This window comes from Arvicanthis niloticus, chromosome 28 (genome assembly GCF_011762505.2).
Source record: "Arvicanthis niloticus isolate mArvNil1 chromosome 28, mArvNil1.pat.X, whole genome shotgun sequence".
Taxonomy (NCBI): domain Eukaryota; kingdom Metazoa; phylum Chordata; class Mammalia; order Rodentia; family Muridae; genus Arvicanthis; species Arvicanthis niloticus.
In genome coordinates, this window is record NC_133436.1 from 17118023 (window position 1) to 17143686 (window position 25664).

Sequence of the window (25664 nt, forward strand, 5' to 3'; positions counted from 1 at the left end):
ACAGATTGTGACGTAAGGCGTAGACGCGCGCTGGCTGCGCCTGCGCCTGCGCCTGTCATTACCTGGGCGTTTGTTCCCGCGGAGAAGCCGGCGCCATGGCGGTTCTCTTGGAGACGACTTTGGGCGACGTGGTCATCGACTTGTACACCGAGGAGCGTCCGCGTGGTGAGGCCTGTCGCCTTCGCGACCCGGCGGGGCCGTGAGCCGCTGCCCAAGTTCCCTTTCCTTCGCTGTTTCTGGCTCGAGCCCTGTTTCATAGCGGGCCTTGGCTGTGGCGTGTGTGTGTATGTTTTTCATAGCGGGCCTTGGCTGTGGGGTGTGTGTGTGTGTGTGTGTGTGTGTCTGTGTGAGGTGGCCCTGTTTCATAGCGGGCCCAGGCTGTGGCGTGTGTGTGTGTGTGTGTTGAAGGACTTTGGCTTGTGTCTCTGTGTGAGGTGGCCTGCATAGGCGATACCCATAGCTTTCGTGGCTTTGCTGTGCTTTCTTTTACTCGTGAAAGGAAAAAGGGTTAAATACGTCTTGACATGACATCATTTGTCATGATGAAAGCAGGGAGGACACGTCCGTTTTTCGGGAAGGTGACGGTCGGATTCTTCCTGGCTACATGACATCTGGTGTCTGCCTGTGTGGCTGATAAGCTAGAGTTTGAGAGAGTTGAGAGAGAACAAAGCGGGCTTTTAGGACTTAGAGTCTTAAAAGAAGGATGTGCACATTGCGATGGAAAACAGAGAGGTGGGAAGAAACCTAGATATTTTGGAGATGAGTGGCAGGTAAGGTTTTTCTTAGCAGTTTCTTTGGAGTTTTTCTGGTGATAGCAAGAAATCTGGCATGGCTGGGATGAATTGGTATGTGGAGTGCAACAGCTGCCACTGACTTACGGTCAGGCCAAATAAGCCCTATGTGCAATGTCGATGGTCTTTGATGGTTTGACTGACTTTGAAGGCTTCATGAGCAAGACTATAGCATGGCATACTTGCCTTGGAGAGATAATGGGCAGCTGTGCGGAGAATGTGTCCGTTGGGAAACCAGGAGAGATTAGCCACAGTCACTGTCCTTGCCCGAGAACTGCAGAGATGACCACAGAATGAAAGAAGCTGCAGAAATGAAAGAGAACCGCACAGGGGGCTCCTCCTGCTGTGTGCACCTTCCATGCTCAACTGTCCCTCCTCTCCCCACAAACACTTCCCTTTCTGTTGCAGCCTTTCCCTATCCTTACTGTTACCAATGGCCACACTCCTCTCCACGCCTGTCCCTCTGAGAACTTCCTGACTATATATAAGAGGAGCTCCAATAAAGATCAGCCACAATTAATCTCGTTCTTCTGTTCTGTCCACATTGGCTATATAAATCAGAACAGCACTCATTTTATTAGAACATGTACTTACTGTCCTGAACTATGTGGATGATTGTCTCCTCCCAGTGATGTGCTGCAAGGAGAGCAGGAACTGTACCTCAATATCTCCAGTATCTTAAGACCCTGGTCCAAGCTGGGCAGTGGTAGCACAGGCCTTTAATCCCAGCACTCAGGAGGCAGAAGTACTTGGATCTCTGAGTTCAAGGCCAGCCTGGTCTACAGGATGAGTTCCAGGACAGCTAGGGCTACACAGAGACCCTGTCTTGAAGAAGAGGAAACCCTGTCGTGAAGAAGGAGGAGGAACAGAAGATATGATACAATCAAATTCTTTTCATGTCTACTCCATATAGTCTTCTAACTTCCCCAGCTGTAAACATTTTTTTCTTTTGAACCCTTGTAGCATTTTTAAAACTATCTTTGAAAATTATTTTACAGAGCTGGTACATGCCTTCAATCCCAGGACTTAAAGCAGAAGCAGACAGATCTCCACTTTTAAGACCATACTTGTCTACAGAGGGAGTTCTAGGACAACCAGGGCTACATAGAGAAACCCTGACTTGAGAATGTCTCTCTCTGTGTGTCTCTCTGTGTGTGTAATAGTTATGTATATATAATGACTTAAATAACATAGATGGTTTTATTAGAAATACCAGTGTCATTAGTTTAGATGTGAGGACCTTTATTGTTTGTTTGTTTGTTTGTTTGTTTTTTGTCTGCTTTTGATTGTATATCCCACACTAGTTTTAAATTCATGGTTCTAATTCTTCTCAGGCATATGTCGTCATACCTGGTTATGACCCTAGTCCCATAAATAGAATTTACAGAAGGCAAGAAGCTTCATGTATTTTACTTTCTGTGTGGTTTCATAGTGCCTTAAGAACTTGTTAGCATGTATCTATAAGTTCTTCAAGGGCATGAGCCATAATTTATTGATGTTTGTGATGCCAGCCAGTGCCAAATATCTAGAAGGCTGTATTAGTTACTCTTCTGCTGGTGTGACAAAACATGGTGACCAGAAGGTGACTTATGGAAGCTTTATTTGGGATAAATAAATATATTTTGTCCAGAGGGACAGGTCATAATTGTGTGGCAGGCACGTCAGCTTTTGGCTGAATTAGGCGGCTGTGAGATCACATCTTTAGCAGAGCACACCAAGCAGGGAGAGTGAACCAGAAGTAGGGTGAGGCTGGGAATGCTCAAAGCCTGTTCCTACTGATAAATTTCCTTTGGCAAGGCTCCCATCCTAAAATTTTCAGCTCACAGAACCTTTGTTTTTCTTTGTCATCAATTTGTCTAAAACTGATTTTTTGCTTTCCTGTAATTTAGTTTTTACTTTCTTTTAGCTTGCTTGAATTTTTTGAAGCTGTGCAAAACAAAATATTACAACTATTGCCTCATCCACAGTGTACAGGTGAGTTGGTAGGTATTAGTCATGTTCTTTGTTACTGAAAACATGTAGCAAACTCTGAAGTAACAAGGAATTTTGTATATTCTAGAGGGATTTTATCATACAAACAGGAGATCCCACAGGGACTGGCCGTGGAGGAGAGTCTATATTTGGGTAAGTTCCTATGCATGCGTTTTAGTTAGGGTTTCTACTACTATCATAAAACACTATGATCCAAAGAAGCTTCAAAAGGAGAGGGCTTATTCCTTTCAGGTAACACTTCATTACTGAAGGAAGCCAGGACAGGAACTTAAGGGAGACTGAAGCATAAGCCATGAAGGAACACTTCTTGCTGTCTTGCTCCTCACAGTGTGCTTGGTGTACTTTCTTATACAACCCAGAACTACTTGCCAGGGTGGCACTGACCCTTGTGTGGGTGGGCCCTCTTACGTCCATCATTAATCAAGAACATGGTCTGTATACTTGCCTACAGGCAACCTGATAGAGCCCTTTTCTTAAATGAGGGTCCTCTTCCCAGATAACTAACTCTAGCATCTGTCAAGCTGATAAAAGAATAACCAGGCAGGAGAGTGTGTGTGTGTGTGTATGTGTGTGCATGCGCGCGCGCATGTTTAGAGACAAGATCTCATGTAACCCAAGTTGATCTTGAACTCAGTCCCTACCAAGCTGAGAATGGACTTAAACTGATTGTCCTGCCTCCATTTTTCTTGTACTGACATTAGAGGCATGCACCATTACACCTGGGTTTACAGTGCTGCAACTGAACATACAATTTGTGTATACTAAACATACATTGTACCAACTGAGCTATATCCCTACCCTCTGTTTTTATTTATCTATTCTTTTATTGATTGCTTTTGAGGTGGTCTTATTCTGTAGCCCAGGTTAATCTAGAACTCACCATGTAGCTTAGGCTTGGCTCTGGTTCAAATTTTTGTTTTGTTTTTTATTTTTTGTGGGAAAGGATGTCTCTATTCCTGGCTGGCCTGGAACTCATTCTGTACACCAGGCTGCTTTGTATTTCAAACAAACAAACAAACAAACTCTTTTGGAGTGGGGGGTGAGACAGGGTTTCTCTGTATTGCCCTGGCTGTTCTGGAGACCAGACTGGCCTCCAACTCAGAAATCGACCTGTCTATGCCTCCCAAGAGCTGGGATTAAAGGCCTGTGCCACCACTGCCTGGCTACCGGGCTGGTTTTTAACTCAGAAATCTGCCTTCCTTTGCTTCCCAAGTGCTGGGAGTAAAGGTGTGTACCACCACCTCTAGACAGACTGAAGATTCTTATGCCTTAGCCTCCTAAGTGTTGGATTATAGATGTGCGTCATCACGTCCATCTCAGTTATTGTCGATTTGGTTTCATGAGCCAGAATCTCACTCTAGTCCAGGATGTCCTGGGACTCACTGTATTGCCCGGGCTTGTTTCAAACTTGTTACAATCTTCCAGGCAGTGGTGGTTCAATCATCACATTAAAATATGACTCCAGCTCTATAGTGGTTTCCTAAGCTCCCAGAATGCCTGTAAGGAAAAGGAAAGAGTGTTTGGATCAGTGGGCTGTTTATAAAGACGCTGCCACACTGTTGCAGTACGTCTGTATTTCATTTTGATATTGTATTGAAGTTGTATAACTTTATTATATACTTTCAGACAACTGTATGGTGATCAAGCAAGCTTTTTTGAGGCAGAAAAAGTGCCAAGGATTAAGCACAAGAAGAAAGGCACTGTGTCCATGGTGAACAATGGCAGTGATCAACATGGATCTCAGGTTAGGACGTGCATGGATGGAGATGAGCTTTGCTTAGGCATGAAGAACTGAGTGGAGCCTATGAAGCTACCGTTTCAAGTCATTCAGTAATGAGAAAATATATTAAGGACATTTTTAGGGGAAATGTCAAATTATTTCTTTTCCACATTAAAAGTGCAGGGGTTGGAGTGGGGCAGATGGTTCAATGATTAAAGTACTAACTCTTCTTCCAGAATTTATAGCTCAATTCTCAGAACCCACATGATGACTCCCAGTGCTTTGGGACTCCAGTCCCAGGACATCTGATGGCCCCTGGCTTCCATGGGCACTGTATACATGCTGGTGTGCCACCACACCTGTCTTGTTGAAGTATTTTAAACTATCAGGGGAGCATCTTTGTACCTGTTGATATAAACACAATCTCTGTTTTTTATTTAGTTTAAAAAATCAGTATATAAGAATTGATACAGTAAATCTAGAGTCTTGGTTTTATGGTTTTTATAGTTGTGAGTGATTTCAGAGTTATATATGTTTTCAAATATTTATTATGTGCCTTTTGGTCTAGTTTCTTATTACTACAGGAGAAGATTTAGATTACCTTGATGGTGTTCATACAGTGTTTGGCGAAGTGACAGAAGGCATGGATATAGTTAAGAAAATCAATGAGACCTTTGTGGACAAGGATTTTGTACCATATCAAGATATCAGGTGTGGTTAGCTTTACTTTCTTAATATACTAGAATGTTTTAACACTGTGGTATTATACTGACATGAGTGAGATTTCTACACATAGGACTAATACCTCAGTTTCTTTTACTCTTCTGTAATGAATTTCTCTGACATAAGTAACTCTAGGACTAAAGGGTTTACTTCAGCTCACAGCTCCAGGCTGCAGTAGGGTAGTTAAAATGACACTTGAGGCAACTAGTTACATCCACAGGGATAAAGCAGGAGTGCTTGTGCACAGCTCCCTCCTCCTCATTCAGTCCAGGTGCTCCCATGGTCAGGGAAGGTTGTCCCATCAGCTCTGTTCAGCAGATCCTCCACGGGCATTCCCACAGACCACTTTAATCTAGATTCCCTTTCCAGGAGTTTCCACATTCTGCCACATTGACAATTGAAATTAGCCATCACAACCAGTTAATAATTCAAAATGTGAATTAATATGAGATCATTAGAATCCTTGTGAAAAGGAGCTTTTATATTTCTTTGTACTAGTTGTTATGTTGATTAGAATTACTTTTGCTTCAGTTTATTTTTTAAAGCAGATTCTTTTAAAAAAAATAAGGTGTAAATAGCAAGGTTTAGGTATTTACTTTTTCTTTCTCTGTTTAGTTTTTCATGTATGTATTTTGAGACAAAGTCTCACTCTGTAGCCCAGCTTTCCTGGAACTTACTTTCTAGCTCAGGCTAACCTCAGACTTGGGATTCTCTTCTTTCATCCTCCTGAATGCTGGGGGTTACAGATGCCAGCTGTCATGCCAGGCTTACTTTACATCATAAAGTCATGCAGAGCACCAGTGTCAAAGGGAGTACAATGCTGCTCATTATACAAGCATACTGTAGGTCAGTGAGGTCCAAGCCCTGTGGAGTCTTTGGGCAGTAGAAATAACTTACGTGCTAAAGTCTATGAAAAAAGTATGGATTCTGAAATAAATGTAACATTTGACTTGGATTTGTTTTGTAAGGATAAATCATACAGTGATATTAGATGATCCATTTGATGACCCTCCTGATTTATTAATTCCTGATCGATCACCAGAACCTACAAAGGAACAATTAGATGTAAGTAGTACCTTGGTGGTATTGTTCATTTCTTTTCTTTTGAGACAGAGTCTCTCTATGTAGCTCTAGCTGGCTTAGAATTTTGCTATGTAGACCAGGGTGGCCTCGAATTCACAAAGCTCTGCCTGCCTCTTCTCATGCTAAAATTAAAGGAGTTCACCACCCCCCACCCCCACCACCCCCCAGCTAGTGGCACCTTCTTGTACAGGTAAATTAAGACATTTCTTTCTATTGCTTATCTTGCTTGATCTGTTACACAGAGCAAGTTTAGAATTTCTTTCTCACCCACAGAGATGGTTATTTTTGTAGCTGTCTCTTTATTTCCTTAATTTCTCTCTTTAGTTCGTATTCTACCAGGAGTCTCAGTTATGAAACTTTATATAAACAGTGCTTTGGAAGTTTTTCTATCACTTAACCCTAGGAGAATAGCTTCAGGGTCAAACTGAATGACTGTCTTGGAAGACACTTTTTCAGTGGGGATATTCTGGAGCCAGGCTAGACCTAGCCATTTCTGTAGATGGCAGAGAACATTCAGGTATTTAAAGTATAAATACATAGGCTTTCTCAAAGCTGAATTTATGGTTGTGTTTGGTATTTAATTCTAAAATTATGTATTCTTTCTACTGAACACTTAATTGGATAATAGTATCTATATAAATATTTCTTTTGATTTTATAATCACTCCAAAGCCAAGTCTGTCAAATACTATAGAATTAATTTAAATGAATGCCCAAATGTTTGTAAATTTCTATTCTGTTATGTTTGATAAGCTAAGAGTAAAGCATAATGTCTTCTGAGTTTTAACTTCTGTATTACAGAGCGGTCGAATAGGAGCAGATGAAGAAATTGATGACTTCAAAGGAAGATCAGCTGAAGAAGTAGAAGAAATAAAGGCAGAAAAAGAGGCTAAAACTCAAGCTATTCTTTTAGAGATGGTAAGATAATTGTTATGTAACTTACATAACACATTTTGGGGAGTTCGTCTGTTTTTGTGATAATAAACTAGTAAAACTTGAATGAGATTTTTTTTTCTGGATTACTTTTGTTTGTTTGTTTGTTTTTTGGTTTTTTGAGACAGCGTTTCTCTGTGTAGCCCTGTCTGTCTTAGAAATCACTCTATAGACCAAGATGGCCTCAAACTTAGAGGTCTATCTGCCTTTGACCCCTGAGTACTGGGATCAAAGGTGTGTGCCACCAATGCGTTTTGTAGGACACAGTACCATGAAAATAAACAGATTGGTTCTGTTTTTCCATAAATTAGTGGGTGCTGTTTTAAAAAAAGAGAAGGGTTAAGGTGAGGCGATGAGTAAAAACACTAGCTGACCTGCCTGATGATCTGGGTGGGTTCACCAGGGCCCATGTGGTGGAAGGACAGAGCTCACTCCTGTCGCTGTCCTCTGACCTCTGTCTGTACACCATGGCATGCACATGCACGCGCACACACGCGCGCGCGCACACACACACACACACACACACACACACACACAAATGGAAAAAAAAGAAGTTTAAAAAAATGGGAGATGGTTATCTAATTTATACCTATTACTTGAATTTTAGTTTAGTATTCATACAACTTTTGAAGACTACATCTTCTTGTATAGTAAAGTTTATTTTAAAGTGATGAATCATTCCCTACACTGATTGACATTTCTTTGGCTAACTGTATCAGCCCAGTTAATTATGTGTATATGTGTGTTTGTGAATTTGGTGAGCACAGGTGCCCATGGAGACCAGATATATCAGGTCCTCATGTAGCTGGAAAGAGCAGTACATGCTCCAACTACAGAGCTATCTCTTCAGCCTCCTGCATCTTTTTCCCATTAATGTTTCTCATTTGTCCTTCTCTCATTTATGGATTTCTGTTGATTTGTTTTTTTCTCCTGGTGTTATGATACTTTTTAAAAAAAATTTTTTTTTTGATGCAGGGTCTTACTTGCTGTTCAAGTTAGTCTCAGTTTCCTAGGCTCATCAGCCTGCCAAGTATCTTGGATGCTAGATGTGTGCCACCATCCCTGGCTGTGAAACCTCTCGGGCATAGCTAATCGGCTGCTGTTGCCATTGGCTGGCTTTGGAAATGTTGAGCAGATTCATGGCTCTTATGTTGCTGAATTTCAAGATTTTTCTTTTGGTGTGTTTATTCAGTCAGCAATTCGGTTTTCAGTCAGCAATTCAGTTTTCAGATATACATATAAAGGGTATTATTGCCCTCAAAATGCTTGTGGGAAGTATGTTATTGTCCTCGAAGTTCTACCTCACGGCTGCCCTCTGTGGTCTCCTTAGTAGGAAGCGTGCCAGCACCCTCCAGTGTGCTGCTTGCTGCAGCAGCGGACGTTGATCTTGGCTGTAGTTTGGATAAAGTAAAAGGTCTAAGGTATAATTGGGAAAACTGTGTAGAAAAGTTCTAAATTTGAGAGTATAAGGAAGAAAACTATGCAGAAATTGTGGTTCCATATTGAAAAGCAGTCTGGAAAGAATTGGGTATGACTGAAGACTACATAATCGTTTTTCAAAATTCAGTAACAAGCAAAACTAAATAATATATTGCTTGATGATATATGGGGTAAACATCTTAGAGGTGTGATAAGGAATAGAAACAGAAAATAAAAAACATGTGATGTGTGTGTGTGTGTGTGAGAGAGAGAGAGAGAGAGAGAGAGAGAGAGAGAGAGAGAGAGAGAGAGAGAGAAGCAGGACAGTGGGACCAGGGGAGAGTATTTGTTCTTAGCAGGTAGTTTCTTATTAAGTTTAAAATGTACAATTTTTATTTTGTGTGTGGTTGTACGTTAGTTAGGTACATGTTTGAAGGTCAGAGAACAATTTACTGGAGTTGGTTATCTGTGTTCCATGAGGGTCCAACTTAGGTCATCAGGCTTGATGACAGATGCCTTACCAATGAGCTAGCCCCAGTGGCTTCTATTGTTATTCTTCAAAACCTATGTTCTACACGCAGTATATCAAAAATACTTCAAGAAAGAAAACATGGGTGTTATTTGGATTTTGAAGCCACAATAGATCTGGATTTGTGTCCTAGCTATAACCCTTTTGATTTCACTGTACTTGCCTTTACATTGGAGAGTGTGGGTGGTATGGTGGAACTGGCCTGTAATATCAGTACTCAAAAGATTTGGGTAGTAGGGATGCAGATTTGAGTCTGGTCAGAGCTCCAGTAAGAGTCTGTCTGAAATATAAATAAAATTTAGAAGTAAGAAATGGGATAGAAACATGATAGTATTGCTTGAAAAATTAGCAGCAATTATCAAGTTAGGTAAAAACATAGCTATTAGTATTATATTAATATTACAATTAATTCAAAATAAAGTAATTCAAAATAAAGTAAAATGTCAGGAAAGATACAGTATCAGTTTACTTACAAAAATTTTTATTACATTTTGTTTTTTGTATATATGTGTGTAAATACATTCAGGTTATGGTTTGCATGTGGAAGTCAAGGGACAAATTTTGGAAGTTGATTCTTCCACCATGTGTATTTACTGCTTTAAAGGCAGTGGGACCTGGGAGAATGAAGGTGATAAATGAGGCAGACTAAAGTCTCATGCAATAGCTCACTTTATTCAGAGCATTGCACAATTTATACTCTCAGGGTTAAGAGGAGTCACGTGAGTGTATAATAATCACAAGGGCAAGTTGCAAGTGGGACGGGCAAACTGCACATGGCAAAAAGCATGTTTTCCCATACAGGCATATAAACAGATAACAATAGCCAGTTGTGACACATAATCTGAAGTAAACTCACTCCTATCTGCTGCTACACATGGGAGAGGCAGAAAAACACAATCCAAGAATAATTCCATGATTTTGAAGAAACTGAGTTCATAAGACTCTTATCTTGGTTTCTTGGAGTTTTCTCATAAGTACTCAGAAATCTCACATGACTCCCGTTTTGGACCATGTTCTGGTATATGTGAGTCCTAGAACTGAGGTCTCTGGGCTGGATGGCAAGCACTTTTACCCCAAGAGATATCTTCTAAGCCCTTGAAATATTTTTTAGATTATTTTTTTCACCCTGAACCTATAGTTCATGGTGTAAATTTAGATGGTTTTAGGAAATCAGTGTTGTGGGCTTGGACAAAAATATTTGGAATGGAAACTAAAAGAATTGATTTGTATGCTTGATTATTTGTAACTTTAGGTGGGAGACCTACCTGATGCAGATATTAAACCTCCAGAAAACGTGCTATTTGTGTGTAAATTGAATCCAGTGACCACAGATGAGGACTTGGAGATAATATTCTCAAGATTTGGGCCAATACGAAGGTAATCCCAGGTTTAGTAAAAGAGAAATTTGAAATATCTAGGTATTAATTGATTGGCGTGGGTGTTTGTTTTATGTTTTGTCTTCTTGGAACAGGATCTTATTATGTAGCCTTGACTGGCCAGCAACTTGCCATATAGTGGGCTTGAACTCAAGATCTGCCTACCTCTGCTTCCTGAGTGTTAAGACTTAAAGCCATATGTCACACCATTCAGCAGAGTCTTTTTAATTACACATTTTTGGTGAGTTTGTCAATTTTGAGTGATTTTGTTTGTTTGTTTTTTATGAGACAGGGTTTCTCTGTGTAGTCCTGGCTATCCTGGAACTCACTCTGTAGACCAGGCTGGTCTCGAACTCAGAAATCCACCTGCCTCTGCCTCCCAAGTGCTGGGATTAAAGGCGTGCACCACCACCACCCAGCTTTGAGTGAATTTTTAAATTTACTTTTTGTTATTTTATTTTTTTGTGGGGCTGAGGATCAAGCCTAGGTCATCAAGCATGTTAAGCAAGTTCTCTTCCTCTGAGACATAGTCCCACCCCCTTTGTGTGATTTTACACAAAGGTGAGTTTCATACTGGTGATTTTACAAGTAAGTGTTTCAACTGTTAGAAAGAAAAGTATGTTTTCAGACACATTAATTTAATTTAATATTTGAGTGATTCTTCAATTTCTAGCACAAATTTTCATAATAGAATATATGAGTTGAGCAATTTAAGACTACTTCTATAATATTCTCAACCTTATTTAATATTTAAAATTCCTACTCATTTAATTCTGCTCCTAAAACTATCAGCAGTCTGTCAGAATGAAATTTTCCAAATTTATGTGTTTATCTTTTAAACTTACCATGTAGCCAAGGATGACTTTAAACCTTCTGATCCTTCTGCCTCCACCTCATAAGCACTAGGATTAGAGGTGACCACCACACTGTTTCTGTGGTTTGAGCCTAGGGCTTCTTGCATACTTGACAAACTTCATCAATTAAGCTATATGTCGTGTGTGTGTGTGTGTGTGTGTGTGTGTGTGTGTGTGTGTGTGTGTGTACTAGGCTTTTAAGACATGGTCTCACTATAACAGCCTAAGTTTATATCACCATACTTCAGAAATGAAAAATTTTGGTTTGTTGTTGTAGGTTGTATTTTTATTTTGTATGTGCAAATGTATGGAGGCCAGAAGACAGCTGCTTGGCTGCTCTCTTCAAGGAGTGTCTACTTTTTTTTTTTTTTTTTTTTTTGAGCCAGTATTTCTTGCTGGCTAGAGCTCACTAACTAGGCTACACTGGCTGGCCACACTTGAATCCTGGGGATCCACCTGTCTCCACCTCTCTGGTGCTGTGATTATAAGCTCACATCACTGCATACTTGGGTCCCCTTGCATTCAGAGCAATCATTTTATAAACTACCAGGCTAACCCAATTAAATTTTTTTTTCTTGAGCTGGAGAGATGCCCAGTGTTTAAGAGCACTGACTGTTCTTCCAAAGGACCTGGTTTTAACTCCTAGACTCCACATAGTGGCTTATAACTGTCTTTAACTACACCCTTGCATAGATATACATGCAGGCAAAACACCAATGCACATAAAATGAAAATGAATTAATTTAGAATAATTTTTTTTCTTGGGCTGGAGAGATTGGTTAAGAGCACTGACTGCTCCTCCAGAGGTCCTGAGTTCAATTTCCAGCCACCACATGGTGGCTCACAACCATCTGTAATGGGACTGATGCTCTCTTCTGGTGAGTCTGAAGAGAGTGACAGTGTACTCACATACATAAAATAAATAAATAAATCTTAAAAAGATTTTTTTTGATTAATTTTTCCTATGTTATTTTTTATCATTGAGTATTTTAAATATTTATTACTATTTTTAAAAGTGTGTGTGTGTGTCTGTGTGTGTGTGTCTGTGTGTGTGTGTGTCTGTGTGTGTGTGTGTCTGTGTGTGTGTGTGTGTGTGTGTGTGTGTGTGTGTGTGTGTGTCTGTGTCTTGTGTGAGTATATGCCACATGTGTGCAGGTGTCCTTGGAGGGTAGAAGAGGGCACCAGGTCCCTGAACCAGAGCTATAGTTGTGAGCTGCCCACTGGGTTGCTGGGAGTGGAACTTGGGTCCTTTGGCAGCGAGTGCTCTTAACCAGAGTGATTTCTCCAGACGTCATTATCTGTCGTCGTCGTCATCATCATCATAAAAATAAACTGTTACTGGCTTTTTAGAAATATATACATTTATTTATTGGGAACATATGGAGATCAGAGGACAGCTTGTAGTAGATGGTTCTCTCCTTCTCCCATGTAGGTGCTGGGGAGTAACCTTAGCTTATCAGTCTCAGGAGCAAGTGGCTTTCCTTTCTGAACCATCTCGTGGGTACCTTCCCTATATTATTAATGTGAAAACATTCAAAACCAGTAAGGAGACTTTTTTCTAACTGGTTAACATGTGCTATGTTAGCATGTCCTTTCATTTAATGTTTTTAAAATGGTTCATGTTATATAATACCTGGAGAGAGACAAGCCAGTTGGTCTCAACTCACCTTCTTGACTCTTTCCCTTGGTTATTATTTGTATGGTAATTGTACTTAATTGCATTTGTATTTCCCTTGGTTATTAGTTCTGTATGGTAATTGTACTTACCATTAAATTTGAGGCTCATTTACTTTAAAATCCAAAGCATAAGCTCAAACCATGGTGACTTGTGCCTTTAATCAAAGTATTTGGGAGGTGGGAGCAGGGAGATCTCAGTGATCAAGGCCAGCCTGGTTTACATACTGAGTTCCGGGCTAGCCAGGGCTATATAGTGGATCCTTGTGACAAATTCCAAAGCATGAACATACTAAGAACTGCTATATGTAACAGATGTTTAAGGCTTTTATGTTTGGACTAAAAAAGACTTAGGATTTAAAGATTTTACTGGACATGATAGTACACACCTTTAATCTCAGTACACACTACACAAATCTTTAATCTTTGAGGTAGGAAGATTGCTGTGATTTTGAAGTTACCTGGGTTTCATGTGAATACCGGCCATCCAGGGATACTCAGAAGACCTTACCTCAGAAATCTAAAAATAAGAAATGTAAAACTAAGTAAAATAATTTTAAAATGAAAATAATTTTGCAGTTTATTTTTGGTCAAAGGAAGCCTCCCCCTGGCTCTCCCAGCCTGGTTTGTGTGTTTGGAATAGAATTTAGATAATTAATTTAGTGGATTGATAAGCTATATGTGTATGTGTTTAAATAGAACTGGGACTTTGGAGCCATAGAGTTCTGTGAGTTTAACAGCTGGCTTATTTTGTTCTGGTGTGAAGATTAGAGCAAATGGTTTCTTTGCTTGCTTTCTTTTTTAAAGTGACTTTAAAAAAAAAAAATTTTTTTTTCAGTTGTGAAGTTATCCGGGATTGGAAAACAGGAGAGTCCCTCTGTTATGCTTTTATTGAATTTGAAAAGGTATGTCATAGTGTAAATATACCAGATTCTGTTTTTTCTTCCTTACTTTTTGCCTTGGCTAATGTCATACTCGTTATCTTCCTGCTTCCATGTGTCTAGGATTAGAGCTGTGCATCACTGCATGGACTGTCTGTCTCTGAGAAGTCTTAAAGACGAAAAGCTGTAGTGCTCTCTTCAGTTTCTAGGGTTGTGCTTTTCTTTAGGTATCCAAGAACATTAGCTATTTTAACTTTACATTAGAAATAAATCCAACAGCTACTGATGTTGACATTTGTTTGCTGTAAAGTTCAGCTACAGTCTGCCTGCGTTATTGTTTTAGGAAAGTCCTTCACATACTATTAACTATATAACTGAATACCAGAAAGAGAAATGGTGGAGTGTTTCAATCTAGGGTCAACCACTGGCTAGCTACTGGGCAGTGCTCACTTATTTTGCTCTTTTTCCCAAGGCTTTCCTCTCCTTAGTGTGTAGTGTGAGGACTGGGTCAGGTAGCAGCTGCTAGGTCTGCCTTAGTGATGATAGCTTGGTTGGCCAAGTGCTTACTTCATGACGGACATTACCTCATTCTTCTGAATGTCATATGTACAACTCTTAGTCCTCTATTATGTGCTGACTCCCAGAAGGTCATTGGTAGACTTCAACATTAATTAGCAGAGCTTCCACAGCGCACAGACGTGCATTCAGGGCAACACTCATACATACAGAAAAATAAAATCTCAAAATATAAGCTTAAATAATATTGTAATTAGTATGTGGGGGGTACACATGTACCATAGCCCACATGTGGAGGTCAGAGGACAACTTTTGGGTGTTGATTCTTTCATCTTATTCTAAAGCAAGATTTCTCTTGTTTCTGTCTCTGCTGTGCTGCAGAGCTAGCTGACTTAGGCTCCCAAGTCTTCTGTCCCTACCTCCCATCTTGCTAGGGAGTGCTCTCACTATAGATGAGCGCCACCACCTCTGGCTTTTTCTGTTGGTTTGAGGGATAAAACCCAGGTTGTTGGACATGTGTGGCAAGCACAGCAACCTGCTGAGTCACCACACTGGCCAAGTGTACTCCTGAAACAAGGTACCCGTGCAGGATCTCCTGCCCCCTCACTCTGCCTTTGTGCATCAAGTTTATTAACGGGTACTTGCCTGCTTTCCTACAGCATTTCCTGCCTTTTATTGACTCTCAGGAACTCTTTATATGTTATGAATGTAAGCTTTTTGTTTTGTTTTGTTTTTTGTTTTTTTGGTTTTTTGTTTTTTTGTTTTGTTTTTTTGAGAAAGGGTTTCTCTGTGTAGCCTTGGCTGGCCTCGAACTCACTCTGTAGACCAGGCTGGCCTCGAACTCTCTGCCTCCCAAGTGCTGGGATTAAAGGCGTGCGCCACCACTGTCCGGCTGTAAGCTCTTTTTAAAAATATACGGCGTACGTATATATCTTGTGTTCTGTGGATTACCCATTTGATAAACACAAAAATAATAATTTTAATTTAGTCTCATTTGTCAACATTTTCTCCAGATGGCCTCTAAAAAATCTGCTTACTCTAAAGACATGAGAATATTCTCTATATTCTTTTTAAAGCTTTATTTATTTTAATTTTATGTATATAAGTGTTTTGTCTACATATATGCACATGTACTATGTATGCTGCCCTTGTAGGTTGTAAGAGAGCTCTGTACTCACTAAAAAGAATTATGGATGATTGTGAGCTAATGGGTGGTAGAAACCAATTATGGGTCCTCTGCAAAAGTAGCAAATGCAAGAACCTACTGAGCCACCTGTCTGCAGCCCCTCTGTACTATTTTCATAAGCCATGTTATTAGATTGTTTCCAATGGGGTCTGTGATTTGTCTGTGCCCTGTGTAGATTGTATTGCATTTCATTTGTCTGACTTTGGATACTCATATGACCCAGTCCCACTGAAAATGAAGGCCTTCCTGTTCCCAGAGCTCTATGGGACCATCTTTGTTGTAAACCAGGCATTCATATGTGTTTAAAATCTAGTTCTAGGTGCTGGTACCATGCTCATGTTAGACATTTTAGAGTGTGAGTCCTCTAGCTTTTTTTTTTTCTCATTTTTGTTTTGTTGTTGTTTTGAAATAATAAAGATAATAAATCGATGTAGCCTCAAAAGGTTATTACCATGGTTGAGATAGTAGATGCAATACATTTAATATCTGGTGTATAAGAAGTATTTGAATATCAGTTTTAGTAATAACAGCCTTTTTATATTCATAGTATTTGTTCTAGCTGCAGAAATCTCTCCTGAAAACATTTATGCCTGAGTTTTTGTAATCACTATTAGGAAGAAGACTGTGAGAAAGCATTCTTCAAAATGGATAATGTACTTATAGATGACAGGCGAATACATGTGGATTTTAGCCAGTCTGTTGCAAAGGTTAAATGGAAAGGAAAAGGTATGTTGGTTTATCTCCTTTTACCAATGTTCTGCTTTTGTGTGTGTGTGTGTGTGTGTGTGTGTGTGTGTGTGTGCGCGCGCATGCATGTGCTTTAATTTTTTTGCTGTTAATTAAGAGAAATGTTAATAGAATTCAGGTCATTAGGATTTTATAAAGCTGCTATCTAGAATGTGTGTGTATATATTTGTTGATGGATGAAAATCCTTTGTCTTTAATGTTTGATTATAAGTTATTTAAATTGCCTATTAAAGACATCTACTGGTGAAATAATTGTGACTTTTTAATAATTTGGTTCTTTTAGATACAAACTTTTTAAAAGTTTAAAAAGTGTAGCTGAGTTTAAAAAGATCTTTTTACAGTGTTTTAAAAAGACTTCACTTAGGATTGTGCCTTGGGAAGGCAGAGGCAGGCAGATTCTGAGTTCAAGCCCAGTTTTCTTCATAGCCAGGCTATACTGGCTACATAGTTAAGATCCTGTCTCAGAAAAACAACAAAATAACAACAACAGAAAAAAGTTTTCACTTTGGTAGTTATTCACATGTAATGCTAAATTTTACCAGGAAAATGAAGATTACCAGTTTTTCTTTTTTTAAAGATTCATTCTTAGTTTATATGTCTGAATATTTTATCTCTCTATGTGTATGTGTACTGTGTGTGCCTGGTGCTAGCAGAGACCAGAGCATTAGAGCCTCTGGAACTGAAGTTATAAAAAGTTATGAGCTGTTGTGTACGTGCTTGGAGTCGGACCCAGGTTTCCCTGCAAGACCTTTTTCTTAACCATGGAGCCATCACTACAGCCACAAGATTACCTTTTCTATACCATTTATAATTAGTTTTCCATGATGTTCCTGCACTTTAGAAATAAGAAGTAAATAGGGCTGTTGGGTAGTAAGTAGTGGCTGTGTCACCTTATGAGGATTCAGAACGGGAGAAATCAATGACTAGAGTTGTCAGTTGGAAGGCCACTGGAAGCTGTGATCTCTCAGGAGGAAGTGACTTGGACTGTGGCCATGTGCTCTCTCTGTTTCCCTTAAGATTCCTTTCCTATTTGAGTGGTTCGTGAAAATGAATTGATTTTTTTTTTCAATATTTTTTGTTAAGGTCTATTTAAAAAAATCCAGAGAGAGAAATATCTGGTCTGTGTTTTTTTCTCCACGTTGTTTTTTCACGACAGCCTTTACCTCGCCAGAGGCTGGTTGTAGAGGAAACTCTTGTTCAGTGCACACTGCGGCCTGAACCAGCGCCTCGCCTTCAGTGTTCTCACATACAGTTCATTTCCAACCCACTGCTTAGAGGGAGTCTGACGTTTTTTTGTTCCATGAGAAGAGCTTTTGTGTTCACAATTGGATCATAGTGCAGAAGGCTCAGCTTCTCTCTGAGTTGGCTTCTCTTGTGGTTGAAGAAGAAACCTGTCCCAGCATGGTTTACCAGTCTTACCAGGCCCATACCCTTTCCCAAACCAGCCTCTTGATGTGTTTTTTACATGTTATAAACACAGGTCCTATTGGTGGTGGGTGGTCACATGTCTGTTTAGGAGTAGTATAAGCTGCTGGCTGAGGCAGTAGAGTTAGTGGTCTTAGTGGCTCTGCTTGAACAATGTAGTAGGGCTGTTTATTCGGTTGGATGTTGCAATATTCACACATGTCATTAGGTGGCAGCATATGACTACCAAGAAAACTGGACATCACTTTCAACGAAAGTAACAGCAGAGACAGGCTTGAAGTTTTATGTTCTTCCTCACCTCCCCTACCTCCCAATGTGTGCCTTTCATACATAGTCCTTTGTGTTTTATACAGTTGTTAGTGTATCATTATGTGATACTAATTCTTTTTCCTTTTAATAAATAGGTGGGAAATACACCAAGAGTGATTTCAAGGAGTATGAAAAGGAACAGGATAAACCAGCCAATTTGGTTCTGAAAGAAAAAGTAAAGCCCAAACAGGAGTATCCTTTACAAGAACAGTATGCTTGGCCTACACTGTGTAGGTCATTTATGAGGGAACAGCTTGTTGTCACAGTCGGTCAGTGTTTTCCTATAGACTTGACTTTTTCAGTATACTTTGTATTATGGAGAAAGTTAGGTTTGAAGGAAACCTTAGGCCTAAATATCTTACCTCCTACTCTTATGATAAATACCTTACTTACTTACCCACTGTTCTCAAATGATCTTCAGAAAATAAATTTATTTTTATATATACTATTTATATATATTTAATGTTTTAAATTCCTTTCTATCGAATATCCTGTATTAGTCATTCTCTTATAATTTATTTCCTTATTTAAATAACACAATCTTGTAGTTCTCTGCCACATGAGTAGCTTTTTTTCTTCTATATAATACATTGTCATTTTAACAAAGATTTGCTAAATCTTTTCGTTAAATTTTTATGTAGGGCTCCTTCCTGTTTGGTACAAGAATTAACATTTATAGGATTAAAAAGAAGTCTATTGATTGGACCGTGTAATTCAGGTTCTTCCAAGTTTCAAAGAGTTAAAAAGCAGTGAAACATACTGCTCATGTTAGGCCATTTCTATTTGCTCAACTATAACTGATTTTCCCATGATAAATCTATCACACTACACGTAGCAAAGGTCGTTTATTTGGTGACTATCTTTGGTAAAATGTGTCTTTGTCTCCTGTTTCTGATGATGGAAAGAGGCTCTCGTCTGTGTTAAATAGTCATGTCTTCTCCCAGTGTTCATCAAGGAGGATGAGCATCCGGTGGCCTTTAGATGCTCATGCTTTATTCAAAATGTGTTGCCTGTCTGCGCTTCACAAAGCACCAGGATGTGTCTGAAGGCTGCTGACAGCATCACCCTAAGTCTTCACAGGCCGTCTTCACAGGCCGTCTTCACAGCAAGCTGAGGCCCGTCTTTAACAAAGAACATTAGAAGGCATGTTATTAAAGTTACAGTCATAAAAGGCCTAGACAAGCATGTGCAAATGTTACCTCACAGCAAAGGAAAGTTTAGACTAACCACTTACAATGGAAGAACAAATCAAGTACATGTAGGGCATAAAGTACAGAAGCTTGCTTACCACGTAGGTCCTTCTGATTATAAGGAAGCCAATGAATGTTGGGCAACCACTCTACTAATTGACCTATACCCCAGCTCTACTAATTGAGCTATATCCTGGGCCTTGGGAGTTTTCTTTCCCATCGTCAGAAAGCTGTGCGTATGCGTATGAAAACAGGCATTACATTCTGGTCCTAAAGAACATGACTATGTTAACTTCTGTCTCAGCTGAACCTAAATAGTATGTTAGGCTTCCTCATACTTCTCATGTTCCAGAGCTCAGCCTTCTCAGAGTCCACTACAGAGACTGGGATTATTTTTACACTAGTTCTATGCTTTTAGTTTATATTTTTGAGGTAGGGTCTTACTACATACGTAGCTGTCCTAGAACTCACTATATAGACCAGGCTGGTCTCAAACTCATAAGAGATCTGCCTGCCTCTGCTTCCCAAGTGCCTAGATTAAAGGTGTGCACCACCATGCCCAGTGTGTGCTTTATTTTATTCTAAGGCTTTCTATTACATTAGCGAAATTACTTTATTTCCGATTTAAAACATCATCATCATTGTTGTTGTTGTTATTTTGCTAGGATGGAAGCCAGGGGTTTCTGCATGATAGGAAGTACTCTACCACACAGCTACATTACACCCTTCTCTCCAATTACAATTAAAGTTTTAGTGACACATTTTATTTAACATTTAGAAAATATTTGCTCACTTCTGTTACTTTCACAAATGGTGCTTTGCTACAGGATATTTGATCACGTTGTGAGTCCCAAGATTGTGTTATTTACTGAAAGGAAATCTGTTTCTAGTTGTAGTGTGGCTCAGCCTTAGCACACACCTTAATCTTTCTGGCTGGAATATAGTCATGCCCTTAGCACACACCAGTAATCCCACACAATGAAGGTAAACTTAGTTTGTAGAAGAAAGCACCCATGTTTGAAAGCGGTGTCTAATTGAGTGGCAGACAAAGTGACGAATCAGAGACTGATTTGACAGAATAGGATCTATCCAAGAAGAGAGATGTAAAGGAAGCAACTTGGGGCAGTGCAGAAAAAAAGAGACAGTTTTACTGGGAGAATGTTATAGAAAACAGGTTGGAGAGAGAGAACGAACGAGCTAGATGAAATCAGAACAAGCTAGAGAATGGGAAGGAGCCAGGAGATTAAACAGATTGCCAAACAGAGCAATTCAGGAGAGGCTGAAAGAGAGAAGCCAGATTGAATCAGTCAGTTTAGAGAGGAGTTTTGAGCCAGAACAGCTGAGTTGAATCAGCCAGCAAGAGAACAGAAAGAACAAGAAAGGGTGAGCTTATTGAACAGTAAGTCTCAGAGGTTGAAAACATTCTAGATCTGGAGTAGATTATACTGAGGCTAGAAGCTTCCAGGACTAGGCCTAGGTTAGCAAGCAGGCAGTAAGCCTCAGAGATGACAATTACATCAGCTGAATAAGATATACTTTTACAGTGCTTTTTATTTTTTTCTTTCAGTCCTTTATTTTTAATAGAGTTTATTGAAGTTAAAATTACAGTAATGTGTATGTGGGGTCTCCATCCTTTCCCCAGCAGGCTCTTACTTTGTAGCCCAGGCTAGTCTCAGACTAATCTCTTCTTTTCCTCGTCCTTCTGAATAGCTGGGATTACAAATATGAGCATGAAGTTTTTTTTTTTTTTTTAAGTTGTTGTTTTTTAAAATTATGCTTTATGTGTGTATCTATGCATAGTTATACACATGGTTAAATGAGGGTACGTGAAGAAGCCAGAAGAGAGCGTTGAATCTCTGGAGCTGGAGTTACAGGCAGTTGTAATCTAATTGATTTGTGTGCTGGGAACAGAACATAGATCCTCTAGAAGAACAGTAAGACTCTTAGCTCTTAACTTTTCAGTCTGTGTAGTTTTGTTTGCTTGTTTCTTTTGAGATGGACTCACCTTGTAACTCTGGCTAGCCTGGAGCTTGCTACAAACTCAAACTCACAGAAATTGGCCTGCTTTGTCTCCTGAGTCCTGGGATCTCACATAGTGTTTGACTTAAACTTTTTTTCACTTTTAATACTCATATAGGCCTTTCATTACATTTAAAAATAATTAATAACTCCTTTTATATTACATCATGCTATGATACTAAAATATAATTATATATTTTTAAACATTCTTTTACCTTCTGATAACTAAAAATGGTTCTAATGTGTATATCTGTGTTCATGTGACTTACAGTTTTAGTTGCTATAAATTCTTATAAAAATTTCCACATCATCACTGTTTATTGCTAAATCCTCTCCCAGCTGACCTAAGGAGAGTCATGCAATGCATTTATGTAGAGTGTATCTGGCTTTGGGGTTCATAATACCTTTAGTTTCTTTAGTTGGTGATGTGTTTCACTTTCTAAATATAAGTTTTTCATTATTGACAAATAGATTTTGGTGTCTGTCCTTTTTATAACTTTTGCCTGGTGATTGTTAGCTGGCTAATTCCAGGATCCCTCCCAGTTCTCTGGATTGCAGTGAAGATGGTGTGTTACATGTTTTAGAAATGTATGCAATGCTTTCAGATGCTATTTGCTTTAAGTTACATTTTGCTTTATGGCTTCTCTTATCTGCTATATTTCTTATGGCTTGTTTCTTATCCATCATTTATACCATTTGTCCTTAATTAAATGCTTCAGTACAAAATATGATCTTATACTAGATGAGCAGGCAGAAGACGCAAAATCAAGTCACTCACATACAAGTAAAAAACACAAAAAGAAAACGCGTCACTGCTCTGAAGAAAAAGAAGATGAAGATTACATGCCAATCAGAAATCCTAATCAGGTATATTCAGGCTTAATGGAGAAGTCAATAGTTTATAGTTTTGTGCAGTGCATCTTGGTATGTGATTTAGGAGGTAAAAGATAGTTTTGAATAGCAATTCCTACTCTGAGCTATAGAATGGACACACAGAATAAAGTTCTTTCATTTTAAAAAATGTATCCCACAGGATATAAATACTGTTTTCAGAGTAATCTGTTATATATTCTTACATTGTAATCAAGACTGGACTGCTTACCTGTGGATACTCATTCTCATTATAAAACCAAATGTGTCTATGTTAAAAATTGCTTCTCAATTGCTAGCGTAATTTCTCAATACTTTTCAAAAGACTTGTTATTATTATTTTATCCATATATGTCTGTAAATATATGGTACTTGCCATTGGAGGTCAGAAGAAGGTGTTGGATCCCCTGGAGCTGGAGTTAAAGGCAGTTATGGGGCAACCTTGCGTGGGTGGTGGGAACGAACATGGGTCCTCTGGAAGGCCATTAAGTCCTCTTAAGTGCTGAGCACCTGCCAGCCCCTCAGCACTTTACAAACTAAGTTAAAAGGTTATGTGTATGTATACTTGTGTGTAGTGCATGTGCATGGGGTTATGCATGCAGGGAAGCCCAGGAGGACACTCTGACCTGTTTTATCACTCACCATCTTATTCCCTTGGGACAGGGTCTTACTGAACCTGGAATCCTCCTGCCTCCATTCCTCTTAGTATTCTGGTTAAGGCTTGTGACCTTGCCTTGACACAGTTCCTTATGCTTGTACAGTCAGCACTTCTATCTGAGGCACAACGTCTCCAGCCTCTTGATTTCATTTTAAATCTCATGTGTATGTATTGTATATTGCAAATATTTCCTCCACTCCCTATTAGTCCCCTTGTCCCCCTATATTTAATCTATATGTACATGACTGTATAAAATCTAGAACCACAAATGAGAGAAGACTTACACAGTTTGTCTTTCTGAAGCTGACTTCATTTGCTGAAGATGATTATCCAGTTACATTCTTTTACTACACAGGACATCACACTTTGTGGCTGAAGAGTTTTCCTTTGTGGCGATTGACATTGTGCTCACCCGTTCCTCTGTTGTTAGACACTTAGTTGTGTCCATAACAGCTATTGTGAATGGTGCTCACCATGTGTTTTATGTGCAGCACTGCCAGTGGGCTTTAAGAGTCCTTTGGTTGGCTTGTTTACTGACAGGGTTTTTGGTAGTCCTGGTTGGCCTTGAACTTGATTTGTGGCAGCAGCTGTCCTTGAACTGATTCTCTTCACCTTCCAATTGATAGGATGACAGCCATGAGCTCTTAATCTCTGGCTAGCCCTTAAAGTTTTTATGTCCTGTTTTGTAGATGTAAAATAACAATTGATCTCATAATTAAACATCACACCAAAACTCTCCTGAGCAGCATATTTTATAAAACAGTAATAATGAAAGGAAATCATTTCTAGCCTACTGTAGCCCTTTGTTTAATTTTTTAAAAGCCATTCCAGGGGCTGGAGATATGGTTCAGTGGTTAAGAGCACTGGCTGCTCCTTCAGAGGTCCTGAGTTCAATTCCCAGCAACCACATGGTGGCTTACAACCATCTGTAATGGGATCTGATGCCCTCTTCTGGTGTGTCTGAAGACAGCTACAGTGTACTCATAAAATAAATAAATAAGTAAATTTTTTTTAAAAAAGTCATTTCATCCTAACTACATGCTTTTATTTTATTTCATGTTAGTCATTTGAGATGGTCTTGGTGAATGAAAAGATTTTGGTAGACTGAGGTAAGGAGGAGGGAACACAGGAGAGTAAGCCTGTGAAGCAGAGACACAGATAGACAGGGTAGGCAGAGTCAAGGCTTTGCTGTCAGGAGAGTTAAGAGTGACAATTCTGCACTGCTTGTCATTGATGTGACCTGGGCAAGTTAACTTTGAGTCACAGTTTCCTTCTTTGACGAAGGAGCTACTGCTCAGACAGTTGTTACAATAAATGTGGGCAAGCATTTTCTATGTCTGGCTAATCTCATCACTTCAGCTAGTACTGTCAAGATGCAGCTTTAAGGTCACTTACAGGTCTCCTGTGGCTATGACATTGGTTTGGTTCCTATTTCAGGTAATGGGTCTCATTTTCTGTTTCATATTAATGGATTGTGCAAAACATTGTTTTGGTTTATAGTTTTGTTCTGTGGCTTGCTTTGTTTTGAGACAGGATCTCACTGTGTAACCCTAGCTGGCCTGGAACTCATTATGTAAACCAGGCTGGCTTCAAACTGAGATCTGCTTGTTTGCCTCCCAGGTAGTGTGATTAAGTGGTTTGTAGTTTTTAAAACAGTAAGATTCAAACATAAAATCTAACTGAACACTATGATAGTACACATCTATAACAGTAGTGCTTGGGAATCTGAGGCAAAAAGGTCAAGAGTTTGAAGGCAGGGTGAGTTACGTAGTGAGGCTCTGGGTTAAGAAGAAGAGGAGGACTAGGAGGAGGAGGAGGAAGAAGAAGAGGAGGAGGAAGAAGAAATCTACAGACTAGTACATATAAGTTCAAGCAGAACTTGAACCTTATCCCATCCCCCCTTTTCTTTCTCTTGTAGATGATGATATCTTTTATATTGGTATTCATTTAACAGTGTTTTCTCTCTCTCTCTCTCTCTCTCTCTCTCTCTCTCTCTCTCTCTCTCTCTCTTTGTGTGTGTGTGTGTGTGTGTGTGTGTGTGTGTGTGTGTGTGTGTGTGTGTGTTAACATGGATGTTCAAGTATATTTGCCTGTGTAAGCTTTCTACCTTATTTTTTGAGATAGTCTATCACTGAACTTGATTGCTGTTTTGGCCAGGCTGGCTGGCTATAGGGCTCCCAAAATCATTATGTTCCCTCAGGCCCAGCTCTGAGGTTAAAGAACTGTACTCATACACGGCTTGAGTGAGTGCTGGAGATTTGAATACAGGTACTCAGTATCTTCCTAGATCTAAATTATTTTAGTAAGTATATATTTGATAAATACTCGTAGATAGCATGCATTCCTGCTCCCCACTGTCATCTAACAGAGCCATGGTCTCTCTATGGCCTGTTAGCTATTTAAAGATTGTCATCACTCACATCCTGTTTCAGATTTTAAACTATCTTGGTCCATTTCTTCAAGTGTTCCTCAAATAAATATGTAAAAAGAAAAGGAATAAAGACTGTTTTGTCCGAAAAATGTAAGGTAAGGTCTTTTACCCCCATTTCACAACAGATAGTATGCCATGGAACCATAATTTAGATCAGATTCACAGTCTACTGCTGTTCTTTTTACCGGGAACATATTCTCATTCCTCCTCTTTCCTTAGTCCTTTGTTATTCTAATAGAATTGACCCATACTGCTGCATTCCAGGTGATCTAATCAAAGTATCTCCTCCCTCCCCCACAAAATTTCTTATGTATGCTTGTGTGTGTGTGTGGGGGGGGG

General features: G+C 39.4%; 1 protein-coding gene across 1 annotated transcript in view; it reads left to right on the top strand.

Moving 5' to 3' along the window:
• The first annotated feature begins 12 nt into the window (after window positions 1–12).
• The window catches only part of Ppil4 (peptidylprolyl isomerase like 4), a 30486-nt gene continuing 4834 nt past the window's right edge, over window positions 13–25664 (top strand). The window contains exons 1-12 of the mRNA XM_076926822.1: window positions 13–165; window positions 2698–2765; window positions 2851–2915; window positions 4410–4527; window positions 5072–5214; window positions 6195–6291; window positions 7110–7226; window positions 10442–10566; window positions 13932–13998; window positions 16291–16402; window positions 18253–18349; window positions 22086–22233. Of these exons, the coding sequence (XP_076782937.1) occupies window positions 96–165; window positions 2698–2765; window positions 2851–2915; window positions 4410–4527; window positions 5072–5214; window positions 6195–6291; window positions 7110–7226; window positions 10442–10566; window positions 13932–13998; window positions 16291–16402; window positions 18253–18349; window positions 22086–22233 (1227 nt within the window). The 5' untranslated portion in view covers window positions 13–95. The remainder of the gene's footprint in view (window positions 166–2697; window positions 2766–2850; window positions 2916–4409; window positions 4528–5071; window positions 5215–6194; window positions 6292–7109; window positions 7227–10441; window positions 10567–13931; window positions 13999–16290; window positions 16403–18252; window positions 18350–22085; window positions 22234–25664) is intronic.